Below are 24,525 nucleotides of genomic sequence, written 5' to 3' on the forward strand. Positions count from 1 at the left end.
ATATACCAAAAACTACCTTTAGTTCTTCAAATTTGTAACATAAAAATTTTATAAATTGTTGTTCATTTGGCCCTGGAGTACAAAAATATAACAGCAGACATCGACTGCTGTTTTTAGCAGACTTTTTGCTATGAGTGTAGATTTATAGCATATGTGCTGTGCATTTGCTCATAATGATGTCAATAAAATGTTGTATACTTTCAGGAGGGCCACTATTAATTGTGATACCGATCTAGCCCAACCTATATTGAAATTGGTACAAACGGACCGAAAAGTGGCCCACAAATTCTGTAAAAATAAGTTGAATATAATTTCCATTACTGAAAAAATATATTCAGCATAGTTATTTTATAAGTGTAGATATGTTTTTTTTTGTTTATTTCATCCAAATTGAAAAACTGTTTTTTTTCTTTGGCAGAATTTATCTTTAAAGATTTAATTGAATAGTTCGAGGGAAGGAAGGGAAGATAACACACTCAAAGAAATTTTTAGTAGAAACAGCAGAAAAGTCTGCTAAAACAGCAAATTGTCTGCTGAAATGGCAAATATTGTCTGCTGTTTTGTTAAGCTCTATTACATTAAAACATAGTACAGTTTGGCTAAAACGAATCAAAATGTCAACTTTTGAAAAAATTTTATTTTTATAGAAAATTTTGTCAAATTTGTATTTGCAAAAAAAATTATATTTTATCACAATTTTAGTTTAATATAAAAATGTTGCAAAATTTTATTTCTATAGAAAATTTTGTCAAAATTTTATTTCTATAAAAAAATTTGTCAAAATTTTATTTCTACAGAAAATTTTGTCAAAATTTTATTTCTATAGAAAATTTTGTCAAAAGTTTATTTCTATAGAAAATTTTGTCAAATTTGTATTTCGACTGAAATTCATTGAAACATCTGATTATTGGTTATAAATTCAGCTGTTTTGTTTCCATTTCAGTCGATCGATAGAGCTCGTTCGACATACAGCAACAGGCTGTTAATATTTATCAAATTGTTTGCATAATAGCAAAACAAAATGTTTGCTGATCGCATTTAGGAGCTTGTAAGGATGTTTCAGTGCAAAAAGTACAAAAAACTATTTTTGGTTTTTAAATATGCTTTAGGGAAAAATGTATAACCTAAAAATTGTCATATTTTTGTGGGCGTTAAACTGTGAAGTACAAAAATATAACAGCAGACATCGGCTGCTGTTTTTTCAGACTTTTTTTCTATGAACTAACTGATTTTACAGCAGTTAACTGCTGAGAAATAGCAATTGGAATATGTTGATCCCAAATATATCGTTAGATAAATAGAAGACTTTGAAATCGGTGTATACAAAAGTGGTTTGAAGATCAGCAGCAGAGTGTAAGGATTTTTAAAAAATTAAAGAAATAATAATAATAATAACGAAAAATAAAACATAAACTAAAAACGTTAATAGCAATTAATAAAGAAAAACATGCATTTTCTGATCAGAATAAAGACAACATAAAATAAGGGTCAGTTATGGCATTAGACAACATTCAGTTATGCTTGGTAAATGGGCTGGCTGGCTGGCGAGCGAGCAGGCGGGTGGGCGCTTATGCTAGCTGCTTGAAAGCTTTGAGCAAAATCTGGGCTTTTACAATTGCTTTCGAGGAGGAGGAGGAGCTTTTCATGCTTTGCTCTTGCCATAAAGCCATTTTATTCACACAACTCGATCTGCATTTTGAGCTTAGGCTTTTATTCAATTCAATCAATTTTTTTAATGGAATCGGCTTGCAGCATCACAGCAACAGCAAAAAGAAAGGAACAATAATGTTACAATATTTTGGTTTTTTTTTGTTGGTTTTTGTTTTGGTTAACATATTTTGGGATGCCATCATAGCCTACCATGTGGCTGTATGCCGATACCACTAACTCGTGTATTGCTGAGATTCGGCAAGGGGAATATAATCGGTTGGAATGGTGATCCATTTATATGGCGTTCATTAAATGTTATATTTACAGTATAGTCTCCGGCTTCGGTGGGCAGATAGGCCACATTACAGGTTCCATCACCATTGTCACGGCAATTGATAGCCGCCTCACAAGGACCTTCCACGGTCACACCAAGACCACCCTGGCCTGCTCCCCGAGTGTCGATCATAAACTCTGCCGGTTGTCCAACCAGACCTTTCTCGAGGCCTGGCCCAAAAGCTCGTACCTTGTTGGAATCACTGCCGCTCAAACACTGCAAACGGAATGGTCTTGGCGTAATGGGTGTACCCCCAAAACATATGCTCAACAAATATTCACCCAATTGGGTGGGGGTGAAATTCACTAGAAATCCTTCGGCTGTGGGTATGACATGAGCCTTGACCCGGCTACCAGAGGGGCTGGTTATGGTTACGGCCAAATCAGCCTTTGGCAGGCCATGGGTAATAATGCGAAACTGCTGGAGACTATTTAATGGTGCAGCTTGTTGGTAAATGAGTTTGTAACGAAAGTTTTTGGTCTTAGATGATGAACAATAATCTTTTCTTGAGTTTGCTTTAGGAGGATCTTTAGAAATTCTTGATATAGCTTCCATGATTCTTCATGGTTGCTATAGATATTCTTATGTTTTAATGTCAGAATGAAAGGTATGATATGGTGTGAGTGAGAGTGGGAGAGTGTGTAGATGTGTGAGGTGTGGGTGCATAGACAAATTTTGAAGTTTGAGTTTCCAAGTGCATACTTACTTGGTTCTAAGCCATCAACTTTGATTTTGGACACATCGATTTGTTGCTCAACCAACACCTTTTGGCCCAAAGGCACAGGTTGTCCACCATAGGTCATGGTAGTGGTATAAGCACCCTTGGTTGGTGGCACAACCTCCACGGAATAGGTTTGATCTTCATTATCTATGATGCGGCAAGGAATTTCTACTTTAGTTTCCTCATGAACAATTTTCACTTTTAATTCGGCTTCTCCAGCATCACGGCAATCGACATTGAAATGAGTGGCAGCATTGGGATGTACACCAGGTTGGAACCAAGGACCAAAGGCCTGTACCTTTGTGGCATCAACGGGTAGGCCTACATAGACACGATGTGGAGAGCCTGCAGCGGCCACACCACCGAAATTAACTGTAACCACAAGAGAGAGAAAGAGAGAGTTAAATTTCCAATTCATTTACCACCACTTAGCCTACGCCACTAACCTTCCACTGTATGAGGGGTTCCCGATAGAGGGGTATAGGTACATAATTTTGTACCATCTGGTTGATTCTTTACACTGACAGGCAAACGTTTACCATAGATATCCTCGACAATGACATCCAAGGGTGCTGGACCCCCCTTGGTGGCATCTACTGTGAAACTAACAGGCTCATTTATAGCCACTCCATTCTTTTCCAAACCTGGACCATAGGCTTTCACATTCTCCGGGTGATAATCGGTTTTGGGCAAGATTTGCGTAATGAAGGGCGATTTTGGTATATCCTCATTATCGCATAATATATGCACAGCATATTCACCAGGAGCCGTGGGATGGTATTTGACCAAAGCGGAACCGTCCCCATTGTCATGGCATTCGATCTCAGCCTGCGAAGGACCAGCTACTGTAAAACCTAAGGCACCAGTTTCTCCATTGGTTTCCACCACAAATGCAGCGGGATAGCCTACAACACCACCAACCAAACCAGGGCCAAAGGCTACAATGTTGGATTCCTTCTTGGGGCCGACCTTAACCTCAAATGGTGATTTGTTGATCTCTTGGCCGGCAAATGTAACAACGGCCACATATCTACCCTCTTTGTTGGGGAAATAATGGCACTCATAGGTGTGGGCATCTAATTTGGTCATGGCCACATTTTCATTCATACCACCTGGGCCAACAATTCTCACCTCGGGTACACCCTCACCGGCTCCCTCAGTGTAGATCTTGAAATCGGCATCATCACCCACACGCACTCCGGTAGCCTGGAGACCCCGACCCGAAGCTCTTACCCGTTTGGCATCGGACAATGGAGCAATTTTCACAGGGAAGGGGCTATTGGGTATTGGAGTTCCGGCATAGAATACATTGACCGAATGTAAACCTTGCAAGGCCGAAACATATTCACATCTCCACACATCATTTTCCAATTGTCTGACTTTAGCAGCAACCGAGGTCTTGTGATTGGCTGGATCAATAATAATAACTTCGGGCACACCACGTCCAGCATCATGTGTCAAAATATCAAAGAATGTAGGTTTGCTAATAACCACACCAGTAGGCTGGACACCGGGACCAGTTACCTTAACCTTGGAAGCATCGCCAGCATGGCCCTCAACCTTAACAGGGAATGGACTCTTGGGTATATCACGACCAGAGAATTTCACCGCCACCTTATGGTCACCTTCCATCTTCGGTACATACGAGATGGAATAGGTAAGGTTCTTATCGTTGTTGAAGCGCACATCGGCAGGTTCCACAACTCCATCAGGAGAAATAACTTCAACGTCGACAGAGCCTAGAGAGTAAAAAATAAAGGTTAGATTTAGATGCGCGAAGTCCTAAAATCAAATGCTGGCTACATTACCTTTTCCGGCGGAGAAAGTTTCAACAGTGAAATTAGCTGGAGCTCCAACGACTGGTCCAATGGGTTCAATACCAGGTCCATAAGCACGTACTCTGTGAATTGAATTTGATTTGAAAATATGTTAGTTTTATGTTTTATGGCAAATTTTTGTGGAGCTTTCATAAAGGCTTTATAAGTAGAAATATTAAACAATGCAAATAATTTTTTTTTTGTATTAGATTGATAAACAATTAACAAAGCTTCAATTTGCAATGGCAAATATTTACAAAATGACAGTGATAAACTAAAAGTCTTTTGCCAGTACATTAAAGCTAGGTTTTATTAGAAGCTTTCTAAAGCTTTAAGCTTTCTAAAACCCAAACTTATATTTCCCTATTTGATTCAGCTTTAAGTGTTTGGAAATGACTTGAATTCAAAAATATTTTTTTTTGCGAATACTGGACTTTTTATAAAAGATCCTTGAAATCAATTGAAAGCTCTGAAAAAGCTTAAAATAAAAATTACTTTTTTTCTACACTTTCGTTTAAGACTAATAATAATTTTCGTGTATACAATTTTAGTTTCATGATTATATCAAAAACTTTTAGTTTCATATCGACTATTTTTAGTTTCACGAAAAACTAGAAACGGTTATACAGATTCTCAAAATATCTGCTGGACTGTGTTATAACTTATGGATTTGGTAAAACATACAAAATAAACATTGGTACATTTGCGAAAGTTAATTCGGAAAATTTTATAACAATCCTGATATCGCTGGCAATAGGATGATTTTGGACCATAGATGAAGAGGTCTTTCAAGTATTTGTTTACTAAAATACCGACGCATGATTTTTTCTAAATTTTTTCTAATGCAACTAATGAATTATAAACCATAAAAATCCATAGTTTTAAAGATTGTTGTTAATGTAGATAAAGCTTGTACAAGTATGAACAATGAATTAAAATGTTATACCGTATTAAAAACTGTTATATGTATTTAAAACTGTTATACCTAATTAATAATACATTATTGTTTTGAAAGTGTTATACGTAATTTTGGACTATGAACTAAACTATTATACCGAAGTTGGCAGAGAAAACTGTCATACCTATAATACATATAAAAAAAATAATACATTTTAAAGTTTTTCAATACACGTATCACAATTTCGAGTTTCATACACAGAAAAAAATATCACCAAAATATTTCCAATTAAAAAGTTAATTGAAGTTGAAAATTTTTTCAATTAATAAATTAATTGATACAATTAACTGTTTAATCATGATAGAAACATTAAGTTAATGAAGTCAATGATTGAAATTTTTAAAATTTTTAATTAAAAAATTAATTGATACAATTAACATTTTAATCAAATTCGGAAGACTAATTCCCTTTCACTACCGAAATAAACCTAATGTTAAAAACTTTAATTTTTCTTCTGTTTTTAGTTGAACTAACAGCATGTAGAACAAAAATTGCCATTTTGAAAACCTACTTCAAATACTTCAAGAGCTATATGAGCTTGTTTTGAAAATGATTTGATTCTTGAATTGTGACCAAGTGGCCTTACGAAAATAACCGCTATTTGGCCTATAATGTCCTTCAAAGTGTGAGCAAAAATACAAAAAAGAACCCGAAAAAGTGTCAGCTATAGTTTTGGTGTGAATGTCCATTTACTAGAAACATACAGTAGAAAAATTTTCTCAAATTTACGTATTTTTCATTTATTTCTAAAGAAGTTTACAAAAATGTATTTTGGACCTCACCAATATGGAAAATATTTATAGGTTATTTAGATTACTTTAAAATAACATCGAGAAATAAATCAAAACTAAGTGGAAAAATAGAATTTGGTGTCTTTTTCGAATGTCCTTCAAAGCGGACATCGGTAGCGAAAGGGTTAAAAAAAAGTGCTGATTTTTTTTTAAATTTTTTAATTAAAAATGTATTTCAAACAATCATTTGTTAATCCAAATAAAAACTCTAAGCCAATTCAGAAAGTAATTAAACATAGTTACCTTTTTTAATTGATAAATTAATTGAGTTTTGCAATCAACATCAATTAAATTTTTAATTGAATCAATTAAAAAATTAATTGAAATTTGCCGAAAAAATCAATTAATTTTTTAATCAAGAAATTTTTCTATGCCCAATTAAAACTGTGATTGATACTATCATTTTCGTGATTGAAGACATTTCAATTAAAAAATTAATTGGATCAATTAATTTGGTGATTGAATCAGAAAAATTTTTTTTTGTGTGTACTGAACCTATCGACCCAAAATTTCGGCTTAAAAAAATCATGGCTACAAGGAATGTAAAATATTTTTCATGTTCAAAGAAAATGCTTTGAAAGTGTTATACAGACTTTCAGTCTCCTTAGAACTATAAAATAAAACTTAAATTGCAAAATTTCCCCAAATTTCGGCTTACAAAAAAAAAAAAAAAAAAAAAAAAAAACATGGCTATAAGAAATGTAAAATATTTTTCTATGTTCAAATCAAATACATCGAAAGTGTTATACAGACTTTCAGTCTCCTTAGGACTATGAAATAATGCTTAAAGGGTGATACGGTCAAAATTTGGTCAATATCAACTTGACGTATTTCTTTCAATTTTGCATTTAAAAAACCTGAACACCCCTCATTTTGAAGGTGTGTGTGTGTGTAGAATGTTGCTCCTATTTTGATTCTGGAATTCACTCTTCAGTTGTCAAAATGACGTCCAAGCAAGAAGAGCAGCGTATCAAAATTTTGCTCGCGCATCGCGAAAATCCGAGCTACTCGCATGCAAAGCAGGCAAAATCGCTAAATGTTGCCAAATCAACCGTCACAAATGTAATTAAAGTGTTTTGGGAACGTTTGTCGACAGCCAGGAAGTCTGGATCGGGGGGAAATCGAAAACCGGAAGCCGCTGAGACGACAAAGAGAGTTGCCGGTAGTTTCAAGCGAACTACCGGCAACTCTCATATAAGCTGGGTGTATCGTCTACAACCCCAAATAAGCTGGGTGTATGGTCTACAACCGTGCATCGAGCCAAAAAACGAGCCGGGCTATCGACTTATAAGAAGGTAGTGACTCCAAATCGCGATGATAAACAAAATACGACGGCCAAAGCGCGATCCCGGAGGCTGTACACGACGATGCTGACGAATTTTGACTGCGTGGTAATGGACGACGAAACCTACGTCAAAGCCGACTACAAGCTGCTTCCGGGACAGGAGTTTTATACGGCAAAAGGAAGGGGAAAGGTAGCAGATATTTTCAAGCACATAAAACTGTCAAAGTTCGCAAAAAGAACTTGAGAAAACGTGATCTTAGTACTAGGCTTAAAACTTAAAATTAAAAATTTCTAAAGCCGCTTTTAGTATTGGTGAGTGATTCAAAATGTTTAGATTTTTTTGTTTTATACGTTAAGATATTGTATACCAAATAGTAAGTAAACACTTTGCGTTTTTACGACTTTTAATTTTTTTTTTTATGAGGAGTAACAATGGCAACAGTATCCTTGTATACCGTTCTATTTAGAACGAATACTTAAATCTTTTATTAATCACAAGATTTTAGGTTAGCAAAAATATCATGGTCACAAGGCATAATAATTATAGTTTGAAAGTGTTATACTGTCGGGTTTTGTATGGATAAATGTTATAACTTAATAAATATCTAAATAAATAAAATTTTTCTGTTAAAAAAATATCACAACCACGGGAGCCACCGTGGTTCAATGGTTAGCATGTCCGCCTTGCATACACAAGGTCGTGAGTTCGATTCCTGCTTCGACCGAACACCAAAAAGTTTTTCAGCGGTGGATTATCCCACCTCAGTAATGCTGGTGACATATCTGAGTGTTTCAAAGCTTTTCTAAGTAGTTTCACTGCAATGTGGAACGCCGTTCGGACTTGGCAAAAAAAGGAGGTCCTTGTCATTGAGCTTAATATGGAATCGGGCAGCACTCAGTGATAAAAGAGTAGTTCACCACTGTGGTATCACAATGAACTGAACCTAACCTAACATACCTACCTACTACGGGATTTTGTATACAAATCTTCATCAGTGAATTTATGAATCCTTCATTGGTAATATTGCACATTCGAAGAAATTTAAAGTATATTTCATAAGAGTAATTTTCGTTTTGGACGAATTGGTTATATTTTTTGCGTGCATTTTTTTCTTCAATTGTTCTAAATAAAATAAATAACCTAAAAACTATGGAAATTCCATATTATAATCTAAATGTATTAATGTTGCTATAGCCATGAACTATTTACATATGATATGCAATTAAAAATATGAACAAAATTATTATTTTTTTTTTGATTTTTAGACCAAGCATTAGAGGCGATTGTTAAGTCCTAGTGAAATTTCTTTATTATTGCTGTTGTAGACATGGGAGAAGTTAACTGACTAACGCATTTAAATTCAGCCAAGGTTTGTAATAAGAAATAAGCGTATCTAAAGCTTGCTTTCCGATTATAATCAGAAGTCTTAAGAACAGCCGCTTATTTTTTTAGAGCACTTAAGCGAAAAACATTCAGAGAGTTAGCCAGAGAAAGATAAGGCAAAACAATCAGCCAAACAGCAAGGCATCCATAAATACAGAATTAGAGGAACATTTCGACACAAATAAAATAAGCGTTAAAAATTCGAATTTGTTGGAATCAAAACGAAAGAAAAAAAAAAACAAAAAAAAAAACAGAATAGAATAGAGAAAGAATAACAGACAAAATTTAAGGCAAAAATTATAAGATAGGAAAAAAAGTGGACAACAGCTAAAATCCAACAAAATTTAGACATTCCCAGACTTACCGCGGTGGAGGAATGCTGAGTGTTGGTTTTTTAACAAAGAGTTTGGGATTTGTTCAGGTTTTTGGTTAACAAAGATATTTTTTTTGGGTTGCCGTGAAAGATTAGAACAACAACAAGAATTTCAAATATAAGTCGAGAGGGTAAATAAAAAATTTCATTTTGGTTGTTTGGATCGTGGATTTTGTCATTAAAGACAGGTCACAGTAGAAAGCACGCATTTGAGCGGATAAATCCAATATTGTTGTTATTTTGTTGTTTTTTTTTTATTTTGAAAAATTTAAAAAAAAGTAGCAAACATTTTTTTATTACAAAACAAAAATCCAAACCAATGAAATAACAATAACGCAGTAGTAGAGTAGATATTTTTTGGTTGGTAGTTTGGTTGTTGTGTGGTAGAGGTGAAGGTATATTAAATAGTTTTTTTTTTTCGAGTTAAAAAGATAGGTCATAGAGAGAAAAAAAGAAAAAAATATTTAAAAATTAGAATATATAAAATCATAGTGTAACCTTAAGATATAAAAAAACCAAATAATAAAAAAAAATCCATAACAACGCTGAATAACCATAGGTCTGAGGGGGGAGGGCCGGCCATATAGTGCCATATATGTGAATACATTTAGATGGGAATGTTGGAGATTTATCTACATAGACCTAGACCATGAGCCACTGTTCTTGACTCTTGGCTTATTATAGTTATGGCAACTCACCTGTTGGGATTTGTTTTGGGTCTCAAGGGGGCACCTTGCTTCAATTTGGCATTAGGATATTGTGACAAATAGGTCATCATAGATTGTTCATCTACATTGGGATTAACCAATTCCTCGGGTTTGATCAATTGACGTACATTCAACCAATCATCAGCAAGACCCATAGCTTCAGAGGCATTTTGTACAGCATCTTTGGGATCCCACATTTCCCAATCGGGACAAAGGCCAGGGGCACAAGCATCAACCAAAGCACCCACTGCTTTACCACTTGTCCAATCATTGGTAAAGTTCTTAATGGGCAAATCGGGTATTCTGCCATGGATCCAGTTGAGCAACCTGTAAAAAAGCGGGGGGAAATTGTGATAAATTTAGGTATAGCAGATATATATTAAAAATTAGTTATAAAATTAATATTTTTTTTTTAATTTTAAAGTTTTTAAATTTAATTTAATTGCATTGAATTGAATTTAAATTAATTTAATTTAATTTGATTTATTTTAATTTAATTTAATTTAATTTAATTTAATTTAATTTAATTTAATTTAATTTAATTCAATTTAATTTAATTTAATTTAATTTAATTTAATTTAATTTAATTTAATTTAATTTAATTTAATTTAATTTAATTTAATTTAATTTAATTTAATTTAATTTAATTTAATTTAATTTAATTTAATTTAATTTAATTTAATTTAATTTAATTTAATTTAATTTAATTTAATTTAATTTAATTTAATTTAATTTAATTTAATTTAATTTAATTTAATTTAATTTAATTTAATTTAATTTAATTTAATTTAATTTAATTTAATTTAATTTAATTTAATTTAATTTAATTTAATTTAATTTAATTTAATTTAATTTAATTTAATTTAATTTAATTTAATTTAATTTAATTTAATTTAATTTAATTTAATTTAATTTAATTTAATTTAATTTAATTTAATTTAATTTAATTTAATTTAATTTAATTTAATTTAATTTAATTTAATTTAATTTAATTTAATTTAATTTAATTTAATTTAATTTAATTTAATTTAATTTAATTTAATTTAATTTAATTTAATTTAATTTAATTTAATTTAATTTAATTTAATTTAATTTAATTTAATTTAATTTAATTTAATTTAATTTAATTTAATTTAATTTAATTTAATTTAATTTAATTTAATTTAATTTAATTTAATTTAATTTAATTTAATTTAATTTAATTTAATTTAATTTAATTTAATTTAATTTAATTTAATTTAATTTAATTTAATTTAATTTAATTTAATTTAATTTAATTTAATTTAATTTAATTTAATTTAATTTAATTTAATTTAATTTAATTTAATTTAATTTAATTTAATTTAATTTAATTTAATTTAATTTAATTTAATTTAATTTAATTTAATTTAATTTAATTTAATTTAATTTAATTTAATTTAATTTAATTTAATTTAATTTAATTTAATTTAATTTAATTTAATTTAATTTAATTTAATTTAATTTAATTTAATTTAATTTAATTTAATTTAATTTAATTTAATTTAATTTAATTTAATTTAATTTAATTTAATTTAATTTAATTTAATTTAATTTAATTTAATTTAATTTAATTTAATTTAATTTAATTTAATTTAATTTAATTTAATTTAATTTAATTTAATTTAATTTAATTTAATTTAATTTAATTTAATTTAATTTAATTTAATTTAATTTAATTTAATTTAATTTAATTTAATTTAATTTAATTTAATTTAATTTAATTTAATTTAATTTAATTTAATTTAATTTAATTTAATTTAATTTAATTTAATTTAATTTAATTTAATTTAATTTAATTTAATTTAATTTAATTTAATTTAATTTAATTTAATTTAATTTAATTTAATTTAATTTAATTTAATTTAATTTAATTTAATTTAATTTAATTTAATTTAATTTAATTTAATTTAATTTAATTTAATTTAATTTAATTTAATTTAATTTAATTTAATTTAATTTAATTTAATTTAATTTAATTTAATTTAATTTAATTTAATTTAATTTAATTTAATTTAATTTAATTTAATTTAATTTAATTTAATTTAATTTAATTTAATTTAATTTAATTTAATTTAATTTAATTTAATTTAATTTAATTTAATTTAATTTAATTTAATTTAATTTAATTTAATTTAATTTAATTTAATTTAATTTAATTTAATTTAATTTAATTTAATTTAATTTAGTTTAATTTAATTTAATTTAATTTAATTTAATTTAATTTAATTTAATTTAATTTAATTTAATTTAATTTAATTTAATTTAATTTAATTTAATTTAATTTAATTTAATTTAATTTAATTTAATTTAATTTAATTTAATTTAATTTAATTTAATTTAATTTAATTTAATTTAATATTATAATCTTCATTTATAAATAAAAAATTCATATTTTTTTATCCTTCCCACACTTACCTCTGTTTGGGTGTTGGTCCTGAACCATTCAATTGTTGTTCATCCTCTCCCTCCCACATGGGCATTGAAATGGAATAATGTAAGATCAATGTCCATATTAGACCCAAAATCAATTTCAATTTACAATCGACAATATCTGAAGAATCTGTAAGAGAAAACATAAAAATGCAATAATTAGAAATATTTTATTTTTTTTTTATTTATTAATTTCAATTAAAGAAAATCTTTCATAGCACAGTTAAAAAAGTATCCAATTTCTTTTGTCGTATATTAGCCTAATACGAGTAGACTAAAATTTTAATTAGTTGAAAACTAAAGACCTGTTTCGTCATTGAACAAACTCATCATAAACGTCACAAAACATCAGTCATAAAACTTTACACGCGCAAGACATCTGCAAGGAAATTGGTGTGGTAGACATACATTCGAAAGACATCTCCTCCAGCTGTGGTATGCACAGTGGATATAAAGTGGATACATTTTAGTGGTGATATAATAAAAGTGATTTATTTGAATAAAACAAATAATATTTTTCCAACATTTAAAAATGGTGGGAAAAATGCCGAAAGGGGTTCAAATACGATAATAATGTGCCAAAAAATGCATAGAAAATTTTTACTAAACAGGTCAGCCTAACTTCCTTATTATTGAAGACTCCAGAGATAATCTTGGATAACCATCTAAGGAATAAATTGGATAAGAAACTATCAGACGTCATCCTCCATAACCTAACCTAACATAAACCCTTATTGAAAACCTTATTTATCATACTCAACCGGAACATCCCAACAAAAATCTTCAAATTTATGGAAATTGTCAACCAAATCTTAAAGTTCCCAATTCCAAATTTTCCCCATCCACGAAAAAATATCCCCAAATTGGGGAAAATCCGCAAATTTAGGCGGCACTAGTTAAGACTTTGCTGGGTAGATGTGGTGCATCCACACTGAGAAAATATTGACCTAATATTGATAGGATTCTCAACCTAAATTGTGGGACACGTAATTTTCATAATAGTAATTTTCTTAAAAATAAAGACATTTTAGTCTAAAACCATGATATTCTTTGATTTAAAATGGTCTTCTTTAAATTTAGGACACACATTTTTGAAATATGCTTCCCCCTTCGTTAAAGTTGTGTGTCTTTGAAGTAAGGCAAATTTTCCTTATAATTAAAGAACATCACTAAATTTTCTAAAATTAACCAAAATTTTTCTTCCTGGTGGTTCACTATTTTTTTTCAGTGAATGTGAATTTTTGAACTGAACTTTGTAAATAAATCGCAAAAATGGAATAAAAATTCGAAAAATAAAATCTGTTCCCCAAATTTTAATTTTATAGAGACTAGATCTAAAGCTATATAACAGGTTGACTGATAAGTCCCCGGTCTGACACATAGATGGCGTCGCTAGTATTAAATGCATATTATTTTTATATAGTACCAACCTTCAAATGATTCGTGTCAAAATTTGACAACTGTAAGTCAATTAGTTTGTGAGATAGAGCGTCTTTTGTGAAGCAACTTTTGTTATTGTGGAAAAAAATGGAAAAAAAAGAAATTTCGTGTTTTCTGAAGGGGGAAAAAATACGGTGGAAGCAAAAACTTGGCTTGATAATGAGTTTCCGGACTCTGCCCCAGGGAAATCAACAATAATTGATTGGTATGCAAAATTCAAGCGTGGTGAAATGAGCACGGAGGACGGTGAACGCAGTGGACGCCCGAAAGAGGTGGTTACCGACGAAAACATAAACAAAAATCCACAAAATGATTTTGAATGACCGTAAAATGAATTTGATCGAGATAGCAGATGCCTTAAAGATATCAAAGGAACGTGTTGGTCATATCATTCATAAATATTTGGATATGCGGAAGCTCTGTGCAAAATGGGTGCCGCGAGAGCTCACATTTGACCAAAAACAACAACGTGTTGATGATTCTGAGCGCTGTTTGCAGCTGCAAACTCGTAATACACCCGAGTTTTTCCGTCGATATGTGACAATGGATGAAACATGGCTCCATCACTACACTCCTGAGTCCAATCGACAGTCGGCTGAGTGGACAGCGTCGATATGTGACAATGGATGAAACATGGCTCCATCACTACACTCCTGAGTCCAATCGACACACGGCTGAGTGGACAGCGACCGATGAACCGTCTCCGAAGCGTGGAAAGACTCAAATGTCCGCTGGCAAAGTAATGGCCTCTGTTTTTTGGGATGCGCATGGAATAATTTTTATCGATTATCTTGAGAAGGGAAAAACCATCAACAGTGACTATTATATGGCGTTATTGGAGCGTTTGAAGGTCGAAATCGCAGCAAACGGCCCCATATGAAGAAGAAGAAAAAAGTGTTGTTCCACCAAGACAACGCACCGTGCCACAAGTCATTGAGAACAATGGTAAAAATTCATGAATTGGGCTTCGAATTACTTCCCCATCGACCGTATTCTCCAGATCTGGCCCCCAGCGACTTTTTCTTGTTCTCAGACCTCTACAGGATGCTCGCAGGGAAACAATTTTACTGCAATGAAGAGGTGATCACCGAAAATGACTACTATTTTGAGGCAAAACCGAAGGAGTACTACCAAAATGGTATCAAAAAATTGGAAGGTCGTTATAATCGTTGTATCGCTCTTGAAGGGAACTATGTTGAATAATAAAAACGAATTTTGACAAAAAAATGTGTTTTTCTTTGTTAGACCGGGGACTTATCAGCCAACCTGTTATTTGAACTGAAAAAAAAAAAAATGTTAACCACTTAACTCATCACAGATCCAATTACACACGATTATTTGTCATCTTATTACCTTTCATTTAAGTACCAACAACGTTATAATCGGACATTTCTATCACGAGATATATTGTGTTTATTGAAAAAAGAGCAAAAAAATTTTTAAACATTTTTTTTTCGAATTCTGTATGTATAGCTCAGTCCTCAACCACTTACATCTCCAAACCGAATGTAAATGATCAAGAGACAGTCGCTAATTGTCAACCCCAACCTACCTATCACGTCCTCAACTCCCACTGTGATATAAAGGGTGATTTGTTAAGAGCTTGATAACTTTTTTTTTTAAAAAAACGCATAAAATTTGCAAAATCTCATCGGTTCTTTATTTGAAACGTTAGATTGGTCCATGACATTTACTTTTTGAAGATAATTTCATTTAAATGTTGACCGCGGCTGCGTCTTAGGTGGTCCATTCGGAAAGTCCAATTTTGGGCAACTTTTTCGAGCATTTCGGCCGGAATAGCCCGAATTTCTTCGGAAATGTTGTCTTCCAAAGCTGGAATAGTTGCTGGCTTATTTCTGTAGACTTTAGACTTGACGTAGCCCCACAAAAAATAGTCTAAAGGCGTCAAATCGCATGATCTTGGTGGCCAACTTACCGGTCCATTTCTTGAGATGAATTGTTCTCCGAAGTTTTCCCTCAAAATGGCCATAGAATCGCGAGCTGTGTGGCATGTAGCGCCATCTTGTTGAAACCACATGTCAACCAAGTTCAGTTCTTCCATTTTTGGCAACAAAAAGTTTGTTAGCATCGAACGATAGCGATCGCCATTCACCGTAACGTTGCGTCCAACAGCATCTTTGAAAAAATACGGTCCAATGATTCCACCAGCGTACAAACCACACCAAACAGTGCATTTTTCGGGATGCATGGGCAGTTCTTGAACGGCTTCTGGTTGCTCTTCACTCCAAATGCGGCAATTTTGCTTATTTACGTAGCCATTCAACCAGAAATGAGCCTTATCGCTGAACAAAATTTGTCGATAAAAAAGCGGATTTTCTGCCAACTTTTCTAGGGCCCATTCACTGAAAATTCGACGTTGTGGCAGATCGTAAGTCTATTCATGATGAAATGTCAAAGCATACTGAGCATCTTTCTCTTTGACACCATGTCTGAAATCCCACGTGATCTGTCAAATACTAATGCATGAAAATCCTAACCTCAAAAGAATCACCCTTTATAATCACATGACCCAAATAATGGGAGGCCCTACATCCAGTCATTGTATATGTCCAGTAGTAAATAATAGATAAATAAATAAATAAATAAATAAATAAATAAATACGATATAAATAAAATTGCAAATAGATAAATAATGCCCTATGACCCTGCAACACTCCCAACATAATAATGAACATATTGTCCTCATATATGAGGAAAATCTCCTATATCTATCCTCATTTTGCCGTTTAGGCCCTATATGGAAATCCTTAAGGGAAGTTCAAAATTTTTGGATCCAAGTAAACTTGTTTTTTGAAGAAGACAATATAGCCCGGACCTTGCATGATCGGACTACCACTTGTTTCTTGTCTGCTTGCCGTTTCTCCTTACAACTTTCTTTGAGTGTAACATTGTCATCTTGAACCCACTGTCTCCCAGTAAATTCAAAATAAACTATTTGGACGATTCATTTAAGTAACCACAATTAAATGGTAAGAAAGAAACGCGTTTTTAGTGTTTATGCTTCTACACAGTTTTTTTTTTCTTTGTGTTTTCAAGAAGAAACCGGCTCATAATAATGACGATCATGTTAAAGTCGTAAAAAATCAGCAACCGCTACAACAATATTTTTGTGTTTGTGTAAAAAATACTTATAATAAAAACAAAGAAGAAGAGGAGAAAAAAAATAATAAAAACAAATCATTTAAAATTGGTTTTAGCCACCGTCAACAAGATAGACAGATATTCATAGCGGCCGAAATGAGAGAGAGCCCAGCCGGTTTATATAAATGAATGGCATGCTGACCGGCTGGCTGATCTTGGCTTGGGTGTTGGTCAAGTTCAGGGTTAACAAAATATTGTGCTGATCATGATTTACTATAAATGGCTTTCAAAAAATATTTTTTTTTACGAAATATCAATGAATGATTGACAAACTGAATTATCAATCAATGATGCATTAAACAAAGATGGATTTGAAAGCGTCCACAAGTTGCGGTTTTATTTAAAGTTTGACAAATATCCCAGTCTTTTTCAATCTTAACTTTTTGGTAACGGTTGATTTAATTCAAAAAATGTTTTTGTTTGTAGAGATTTGTATAGTGTTAATATGCCATCATTTGCATATTGTTATGTTAATTTCTTTTTTGTATATTTGTGGTACTGCCCCCAAATCTTTTTCATCATTTATGCGGTGTTAAATTATGGTAATTTGTTTTGTTTCTTCTTCTTCCTCTTTGTCGTGTTGGCTAGAAATACTTTTGCAGTTTATTGAACCTTTTTTTATTGCCATTGTTTTTGTTCACAGACATTTCAAATCATATCTTTCGTTAAATGATTTATCTTCAAGCGTTTTATTTTTGCTATTTAAATGTACATTAAAAATAATAGCACATTTCTAAAGAGGATTTAAACGAATACAGAGTGGGTAAAAAGAATAAAGAAGATTTAGACATTCTTTAGAAAAGGTAAAAACGCATTGAGAGATTTGATTGATAAAAACGAATAATGTCTATATTAGAAGTTAAGAAGTATTTAGTCTTATATGAGAAATTTAAATTATGTTAATCAGGGTTTCTAGTTGTTTGCAAGGGGCTATTGAAATTGAATCATCAAAAAAAAATTTTTTGAGAACTATGGATAAAGCGATTAATTTTTTTAAGATTTTATATATTAAATTTTTTGTAAGGCTTTCTTTCTAATCACATAAATGTGGTGCGGGAACTTCTCATTAAACAACGTTTAATGCCAATATACAGAATTATTTTTTTTTTTAATAAATTTCAAACGATTTCTTAACTGACTGAGTGTTTTTATTTTGATTAAAAACTTGATTGTTTCATATTTTATGATTAACTAAAAATTAAAAATATTCCGAGTTTGATTTAAAATTTAATTGTATCAATTAGTTTTTTAATTAAAAATTTCAAAATTTGAAAATCATTGACTTATTTCATTCCATTGCATTCATACATCATTTTGTCTTCGATTTTTCATTTTTTTCTGATTGTATGATACTATAATTTATGTGATTGAAGACATTTCAACCCAGCAAAAAAAGCGTCGCCAAAAATGTAATGAAAATGTTCTTTTTGGATCCGGAAGTGGTGCATAATTGACGCAGAAGCGATGAATTTAACATGGGCTTGTCATAGGACGGAAGTCCTCCATTTCAACAGCCGTTGCACTGAATTTGCATCACTTCTTTAGGTGTGATCCGAATTCACTGTTTTTGATGTAAATTACAAAATTCTGTGATATTTTGTTAAATAAATAATTTTTATAATTTTTTATAATTTTTAATGGATCCTAACGCTTGTATGACCACAAATATTTTCAAAAATTCACACTTTTTTCAGATTGGATTTAGATTTTTTTCAACAAAATTTAAATGGTTTGTACCATTTTATCAATTCTTACTCTGTTTTAAACCTATTTAAAACAAAAAAAAAAGTTAAAATTGCCCATTAAAAATATGAAAAAAGCATGTTATACAAAATTGAATGAAAAGAACTTCCTGGGCAGTTAAAATAAAGAACATCATTGGGAGTGCATCCTCTGGAAGTGCTTTTAAAGTTGTGCCTTCGGAAGAACTTCCAAATTTTTTTGCTGGGAATTAAAACATTAATTGGATCAATTAATTTCTGATTGAATCAGATTTTTATACCCTCCACCATAGGATGGGGGGTATATTAACTTTGTCATTCTGTTTGTAACACATCGAAATATTGCTCTAAGACTCCATAAAGCATATATATTCTGGGTCGTGGTGAAATTCTGAGTCGATCTGAGCATGTCCGTCCGTCCGTCCGTCTGTTGAAATCACGCTAACTTCCGAACGAAACAAACTATCGACTTGAAACTTGGCACAAGTAGTTGTTATTGATGTAGGTCAGATGGTATTGCAAATGGGCCATATCGGTCCACTTTTACGTATAGCCCCCATATAAACGGAACCCCAAATTTGGCTTGCGAGGCCTCTAAGAGAAGCAAATTTCATCCGATCAGGCTGAAATTTGGTACATGGTGTTAGCATATGGTCACTAACAACCATGCAAAAATTGGTCCATATCGGTAAATAATTATATATAACCCCATATAAACCATCCACCGATTTGGCTTGCGAGGCCTCTAAGAGAAGCAAATTTCATCCGATCCGGGTGAAATTTAGTATATGGCGTTAGTATATGGTCTCTAACAACCATGCAAAAATTGGTCCACATCGGTCCGTATTATATATAGCCCCCATATAAACCTATCCCCCGATTTGGCTTGCGAGGCCTCTAAGAGAAGCAAATTTCATCCGATCCGGCTGAAATTTGGTACATGGTGTTAGCATATGGACACTAACAACCATGCAAAAATTGGTCCATATCGGTAAATAATTATATATAGCCCCATATAAACCGATCTCCCGATTTGGCTTGCGAGGCCTCTAAGAGAAGCAAATTTCATCCGATCCGGCTGAAATTTGGTAAATGGCGTTAGTATATGGTCTCCAACAACCATGCAAAAATTGGTCCACATCGGTCCATAATTATATATAGCTCCCATATAAACCGATCACCAAATTTGACCTCCGGAGCCTCTTGGAAGACCAAAATTCATCTGATTCAGTTGAAATTTGGTACGTGGTGTTAATATATGGCCTCAAACTCCCATTTAAAAATTGGTTGATATCGGTCCATAATTATATATAGGTCCCATATAAACCGATCCTCAGATTTGACCTCCAGAGCCCCTTGGAAGAGAAAAATTCTTCCCATTCGGTTGAAATTTGGTACGTGATGTTAGTATATGGTATCCAACAACCATGCATGAATTGGTTCCTATCAGTCCATAATTATATATAGCCTCCATATAAACCGATCCCCAGATTTGACCTCCGGTGCCTTTTGGAGAAGCAAAATTCATCCGATCTGGTTGAAATTTGGTACGTGATGGTAGTATATGATATTTAACAACCATGCCAAAAGTGGTCCATATCAGTCCATAATCATACATTGCCCCATATAAACCGATCCCGAGATTTGGTTTTGGAGCCTCTTGGAGGAGCAAATTTCATCCGAGTGAGTTGAAATTTGGTACATTGTGCTAGTATATGGTCGTTAACAACCAAGCCTAACTAGGTCCATATCGGTCTTTATCACACAATCACACAAAAATTGGTCCATATCAAGTTCATAATTGTATATAGCCCCCATATAAGCGACCCCCATATTTCAATTCTGGCTCTCTACGTACCGTGCAAAAAGTCCATATCGATTCGTAATTATTTGTAGACTTAACTATACATAACTTTTTGGTCTAATATATACCACGTATGGACCAACTCACAATTTAGAAAACGATGTTAAGAAGTTTTAAGCTACCACAACCCAAGTAATTCCGTTGTGGATGACAGTCGTTCGTAGAAGTTTCTACGCAATCCATTGTGGAGGGTACATAAGATTCGGCCTGGCCGAACTTACGGCCGTAGTCAAATCTGGGGATCGGTTTATATGGGGGCTATATATATAATTATGGACCGATGAGGACCAATTTTTGCGTGGTTGTTAGACACCATATACTAACACCATGTACCAAATTTCAACCGGATCGGAGGGAATTTGCTTCTCTTAGAGGCTCCGCAAGCCAAATCGGGGGATCGGTTTATATGGGGGCTATATGTAATTATGGACCGATGTGGACCAATTTCCGCATGGTTGTTAGAGACCATATCATTACACAATGTACCAAATTTCAGCCGAATCGGATGAATTTTTCTTCTCTTAGAGCAATCGCAAGCCAAATTTGGGGGTCCGTTTATATGGGGGCTATACGTAAAAGTGGGCCTACATCAATAACAAGTACTTGTGCAAAGTTTCAAGTCGATAGCTTGTTTCGTTCGGAGGTTAGCGTGATTTCAACAGACGGACGGACGGACGGACATGCTCAGATCGACTCAGAATTTCACCACGACCCAGAATATATATACTATATGGAGTCTTAGAGCAATATTTCGATGTGTTACAAACGGAATGACAAAGTTAATATACCCCCATCCTATGGTGGAGGGTATAAAAATATTTTTTGAATCTGACTCAAAATAAATTTCAAAATGTTTAATTGCCTGTAAATGTCTTTGTCGCAGATTCATATGTTTTATCATGGGATATATTTTGTGTAATAAAGGGTGATTCTTTTGAGGTTAGGATTTTCATGCATTAGTATTTGACAGATCACGTGGGATTTCAGACATGGTGTCAAAGAGAAAGATGCTCAGTATGCTTTGACATTTCATCATGAATAGCCGAACGATTTGCCACAACGTCGAATTTTCAGTGAATGGGCCCTAGAAAAGTTGGCAGAAAATCCGCTTTTTTATCGACAAATTTTGTTCAGCGATGAGGCTCATTTCTGGTTGAATGGCTACGTAAATAAGCAAAATTGCCGCATTTGGAGTGAAGAGCAACCAGAAGCCGTTCAAGAACTGCCCATGCATCCCGAAAAATGCACTGTTTGGTGTGGTTTGTACGCTGGTGGAATCATTGGACCGTATTTTTTCAAAGATGCTGTTGGACGCAACGTTACGGTGAATGGCGATCGCTATCGTTCGATGCTAACAAACTTTTTGTTGCCAAAAATGGAAGAACTGAACTTGGTTGACATGTGGTTTCAACAAGATGGCGCTACATGCCACACAGCTCGCGATTCTATGGCTATTTTAAGGGAAAACTTCGGAGAACAATTCATCTCAAGAAATGGACCGGTAAGTTGGCCACCAAGATCATGCGATTTGACGCCTTTAGACTATTTTTTGTGGGGCTACGTCAAGTCTAAAGTCTACAGAAATAAGCCAGCAACTATTCCAGCTTTGGAAAACAACATTTCCGAAGAAATTCGGGCTATTCCGGCCGAAATGCTCGAAAAAGTTGCCCAAAATTGGACTTTCCGAATGGACCACCTAAGACGCAGCCGCGGTCAACATTTAAATGAAATTATCTTCAAAAAGTAAATGTCATGGACCAATCTAACGTTTCAAATAAAGAACCGATGAGATTTTGCAAATTTTATGCGTTTTTTTAAAAAAAAAAGTTATCAAGCTCTTAACAAATCACCCTTTAAAATTAATTTACTATTTTAAAGTTTATATTTTTTAAGTGCAGCTGTAATTTTGGAAATCTCGCATAATTTCTCCCCAAAAGAAATTTTCCTAAATTAATTTTACTTTGAATAATTGTTATCTGCTTTCCCTTTCCTTTGCGTAGAAATAACAAACTTTATTCAAACAAGTCTATAACAATGATGCCTGTATGATATCTTCATAAAACACGATTAACCTTTATGGTAACTTCATATGGATTATATTGATAGAGTAATGGCATTGTAATGAAACCCCCCCATTGTCTGTAATCGAATGATAAATAAAACTCAGGTTTTTCTACATTCAAATGAGCTCTATACATATTTGTATATAAACATAATATTTACATGAAAAAAAAACACAACATATGTTCAAATGTATGTAAATTATAAGTGATATTATTGTTATTATTATTATTATTATTATTTTAAGGTATTGCCTTCCATTGTACGTGAGTTTCTAACTTGGGGTTTTAAATTTCTTGTGACAATTGTTAATTGAGTGTTGGCTCGAAGCAATATGGAAAGTCAATGGATGCCAATGAAACGCATGAAACCGGATTCCAAAGAAGTCAAGTTGATGGTGGTCAATCAACCGAAAATCAAGTAAAACGTATTAAATGATTTTGTTTTATTAAAATTCATTTTAAGGTAAATTTAATTAAAATAAAAATTGAACTCCTATATGGATGCGCCAATTAGTCATGACTTGATATGATTATTTTCTCTAATATAAGAAATATATGCCAAATAAGAGAAGTATATGAGCATATCTAAGATATGTGAGTTTTAATTAATGCTATATTTGTGGATGGATTTTATTTAGTCGTATAATCACATTTTTTGTCATAAAAGAAAGTTCTCTTATTGGTTTGAAAATAACTCTAATGGTTGGCAACTCTATTTTCGGCCATCATTATGAGAGCAACTTTGTTGGTTTTGCAGCAAATGAGACACCTTTTAATGTTTATTCAACATGTTTATAAACAAACATTTACTTATCCATTGTCAAGTCATACATATGAGGAGTGGTATTTTGAGAGGTCTTTTAATGAAGCAATTTTTGTCATTTTTTAAATTTTAAATAAAAACTTCTCAAGGGTTTTAATTTTTTCCATAATGACATTACAAAACGCTCATTAGGTTTGGAGTGCCCAGTTTTGGGCCATTGACTCACTTTGACGACAGTCAACAAATTTTAATTACATATGTATGAGCAAAATTTTTTTTCCGAAATCTATCTCAATAATTATTGAAGCCTTTAACGTGCTATATACAATTCTATTTGTTATTATTTGATCTAAAGAAAATATAATTAATTGGTATTATTGAACTCTACGCTATTATTCACCAACTTGTCTAGTCTCAATCACAAACAGAAAGTACCTTGACTTACTATTACAAGCGCCACTGAATTCTTGGCGTAACTGCTGACACTTAGTCAATTACTCAATCACATTATTTTTTTTTTATTAAAATCACCAAGATTAATAAAAAAAAAAAACAAAAATGATTAAGAGCTGACATCATTTCCATTGTTTTGTAAAATCATAAAAAGCATGACATAAAAATAAAAAAAAAATAATAATTATCATATTTTGTTTTTACACTTTAACACAATTTCTTAGTAATCTATTAAAAAAGATATTTAAATTGTAACCGAAAACCAAAAACAATGATTTAAAAATGCAAAGAGGAAATGGTAAATAGGGTGATAGGTATGAAGTACAGAGCATGGTGTAGTTGGTTTATTATCGCAATATACATATAAAAAAGTGATAATTAGTTGTAGTCAAATATGCTAATTTAAAACATGTTTTTTTTTTTGGCACATATGTTTGTATAAAAGGGTGAAACGTAAAATATGTGTACTTAAATATCAAAAAATATGCAAAGATGATAACCAGAAGCCGTTTAATATCATTTATATATAAGAACTTGTTAAAAAAAAAAATTAAAATCAAGTAAGGAAAGTCTACGAGGGTTGCCTTT

At 31.9% G+C, this 24,525-nt stretch overlaps 1 protein-coding gene across 9 annotated transcripts in view; it reads right to left on the reverse strand.

Moving 5' to 3' along the window:
* The window catches only part of cher (filamin A protein cher), a 227,384-nt gene that overhangs the window by 98,864 nt on the left and 103,995 nt on the right, over nucleotides 1-24,525 (reverse strand). For 6 of the 9 annotated variants that reach the window (XM_075292144.1, XM_075292136.1, XM_075292085.1 and 3 more), the window contains exons 3-9: nucleotides 12,457-12,601; nucleotides 10,012-10,347; nucleotides 9,305-9,319; nucleotides 4,514-4,605; nucleotides 3,152-4,444; nucleotides 2,691-3,077; nucleotides 1,861-2,427 (exon numbers count right to left, since the gene is read on the reverse strand). In XM_075292144.1, coding sequence (XP_075148259.1) covers nucleotides 1,861-2,427; nucleotides 2,691-3,077; nucleotides 3,152-4,444; nucleotides 4,514-4,605; nucleotides 9,305-9,319; nucleotides 10,012-10,347; nucleotides 12,457-12,601 — 2,835 coding nt within the window. The remainder of the gene's footprint in view (nucleotides 1-1,860; nucleotides 2,428-2,690; nucleotides 3,078-3,151; nucleotides 4,445-4,513; nucleotides 4,606-9,304; nucleotides 9,320-10,011; nucleotides 10,348-12,456; nucleotides 12,602-24,525) is intronic. The other 3 variants (XM_075292093.1, XM_075292115.1, XM_075292126.1) reach the window with 3 other exon arrangements.

The sequence above is a fragment of the Haematobia irritans genome, chromosome 1 (assembly GCF_050003625.1).
Source record: "Haematobia irritans isolate KBUSLIRL chromosome 1, ASM5000362v1, whole genome shotgun sequence".
NCBI classification, from domain to species: domain Eukaryota; kingdom Metazoa; phylum Arthropoda; class Insecta; order Diptera; family Muscidae; genus Haematobia; species Haematobia irritans.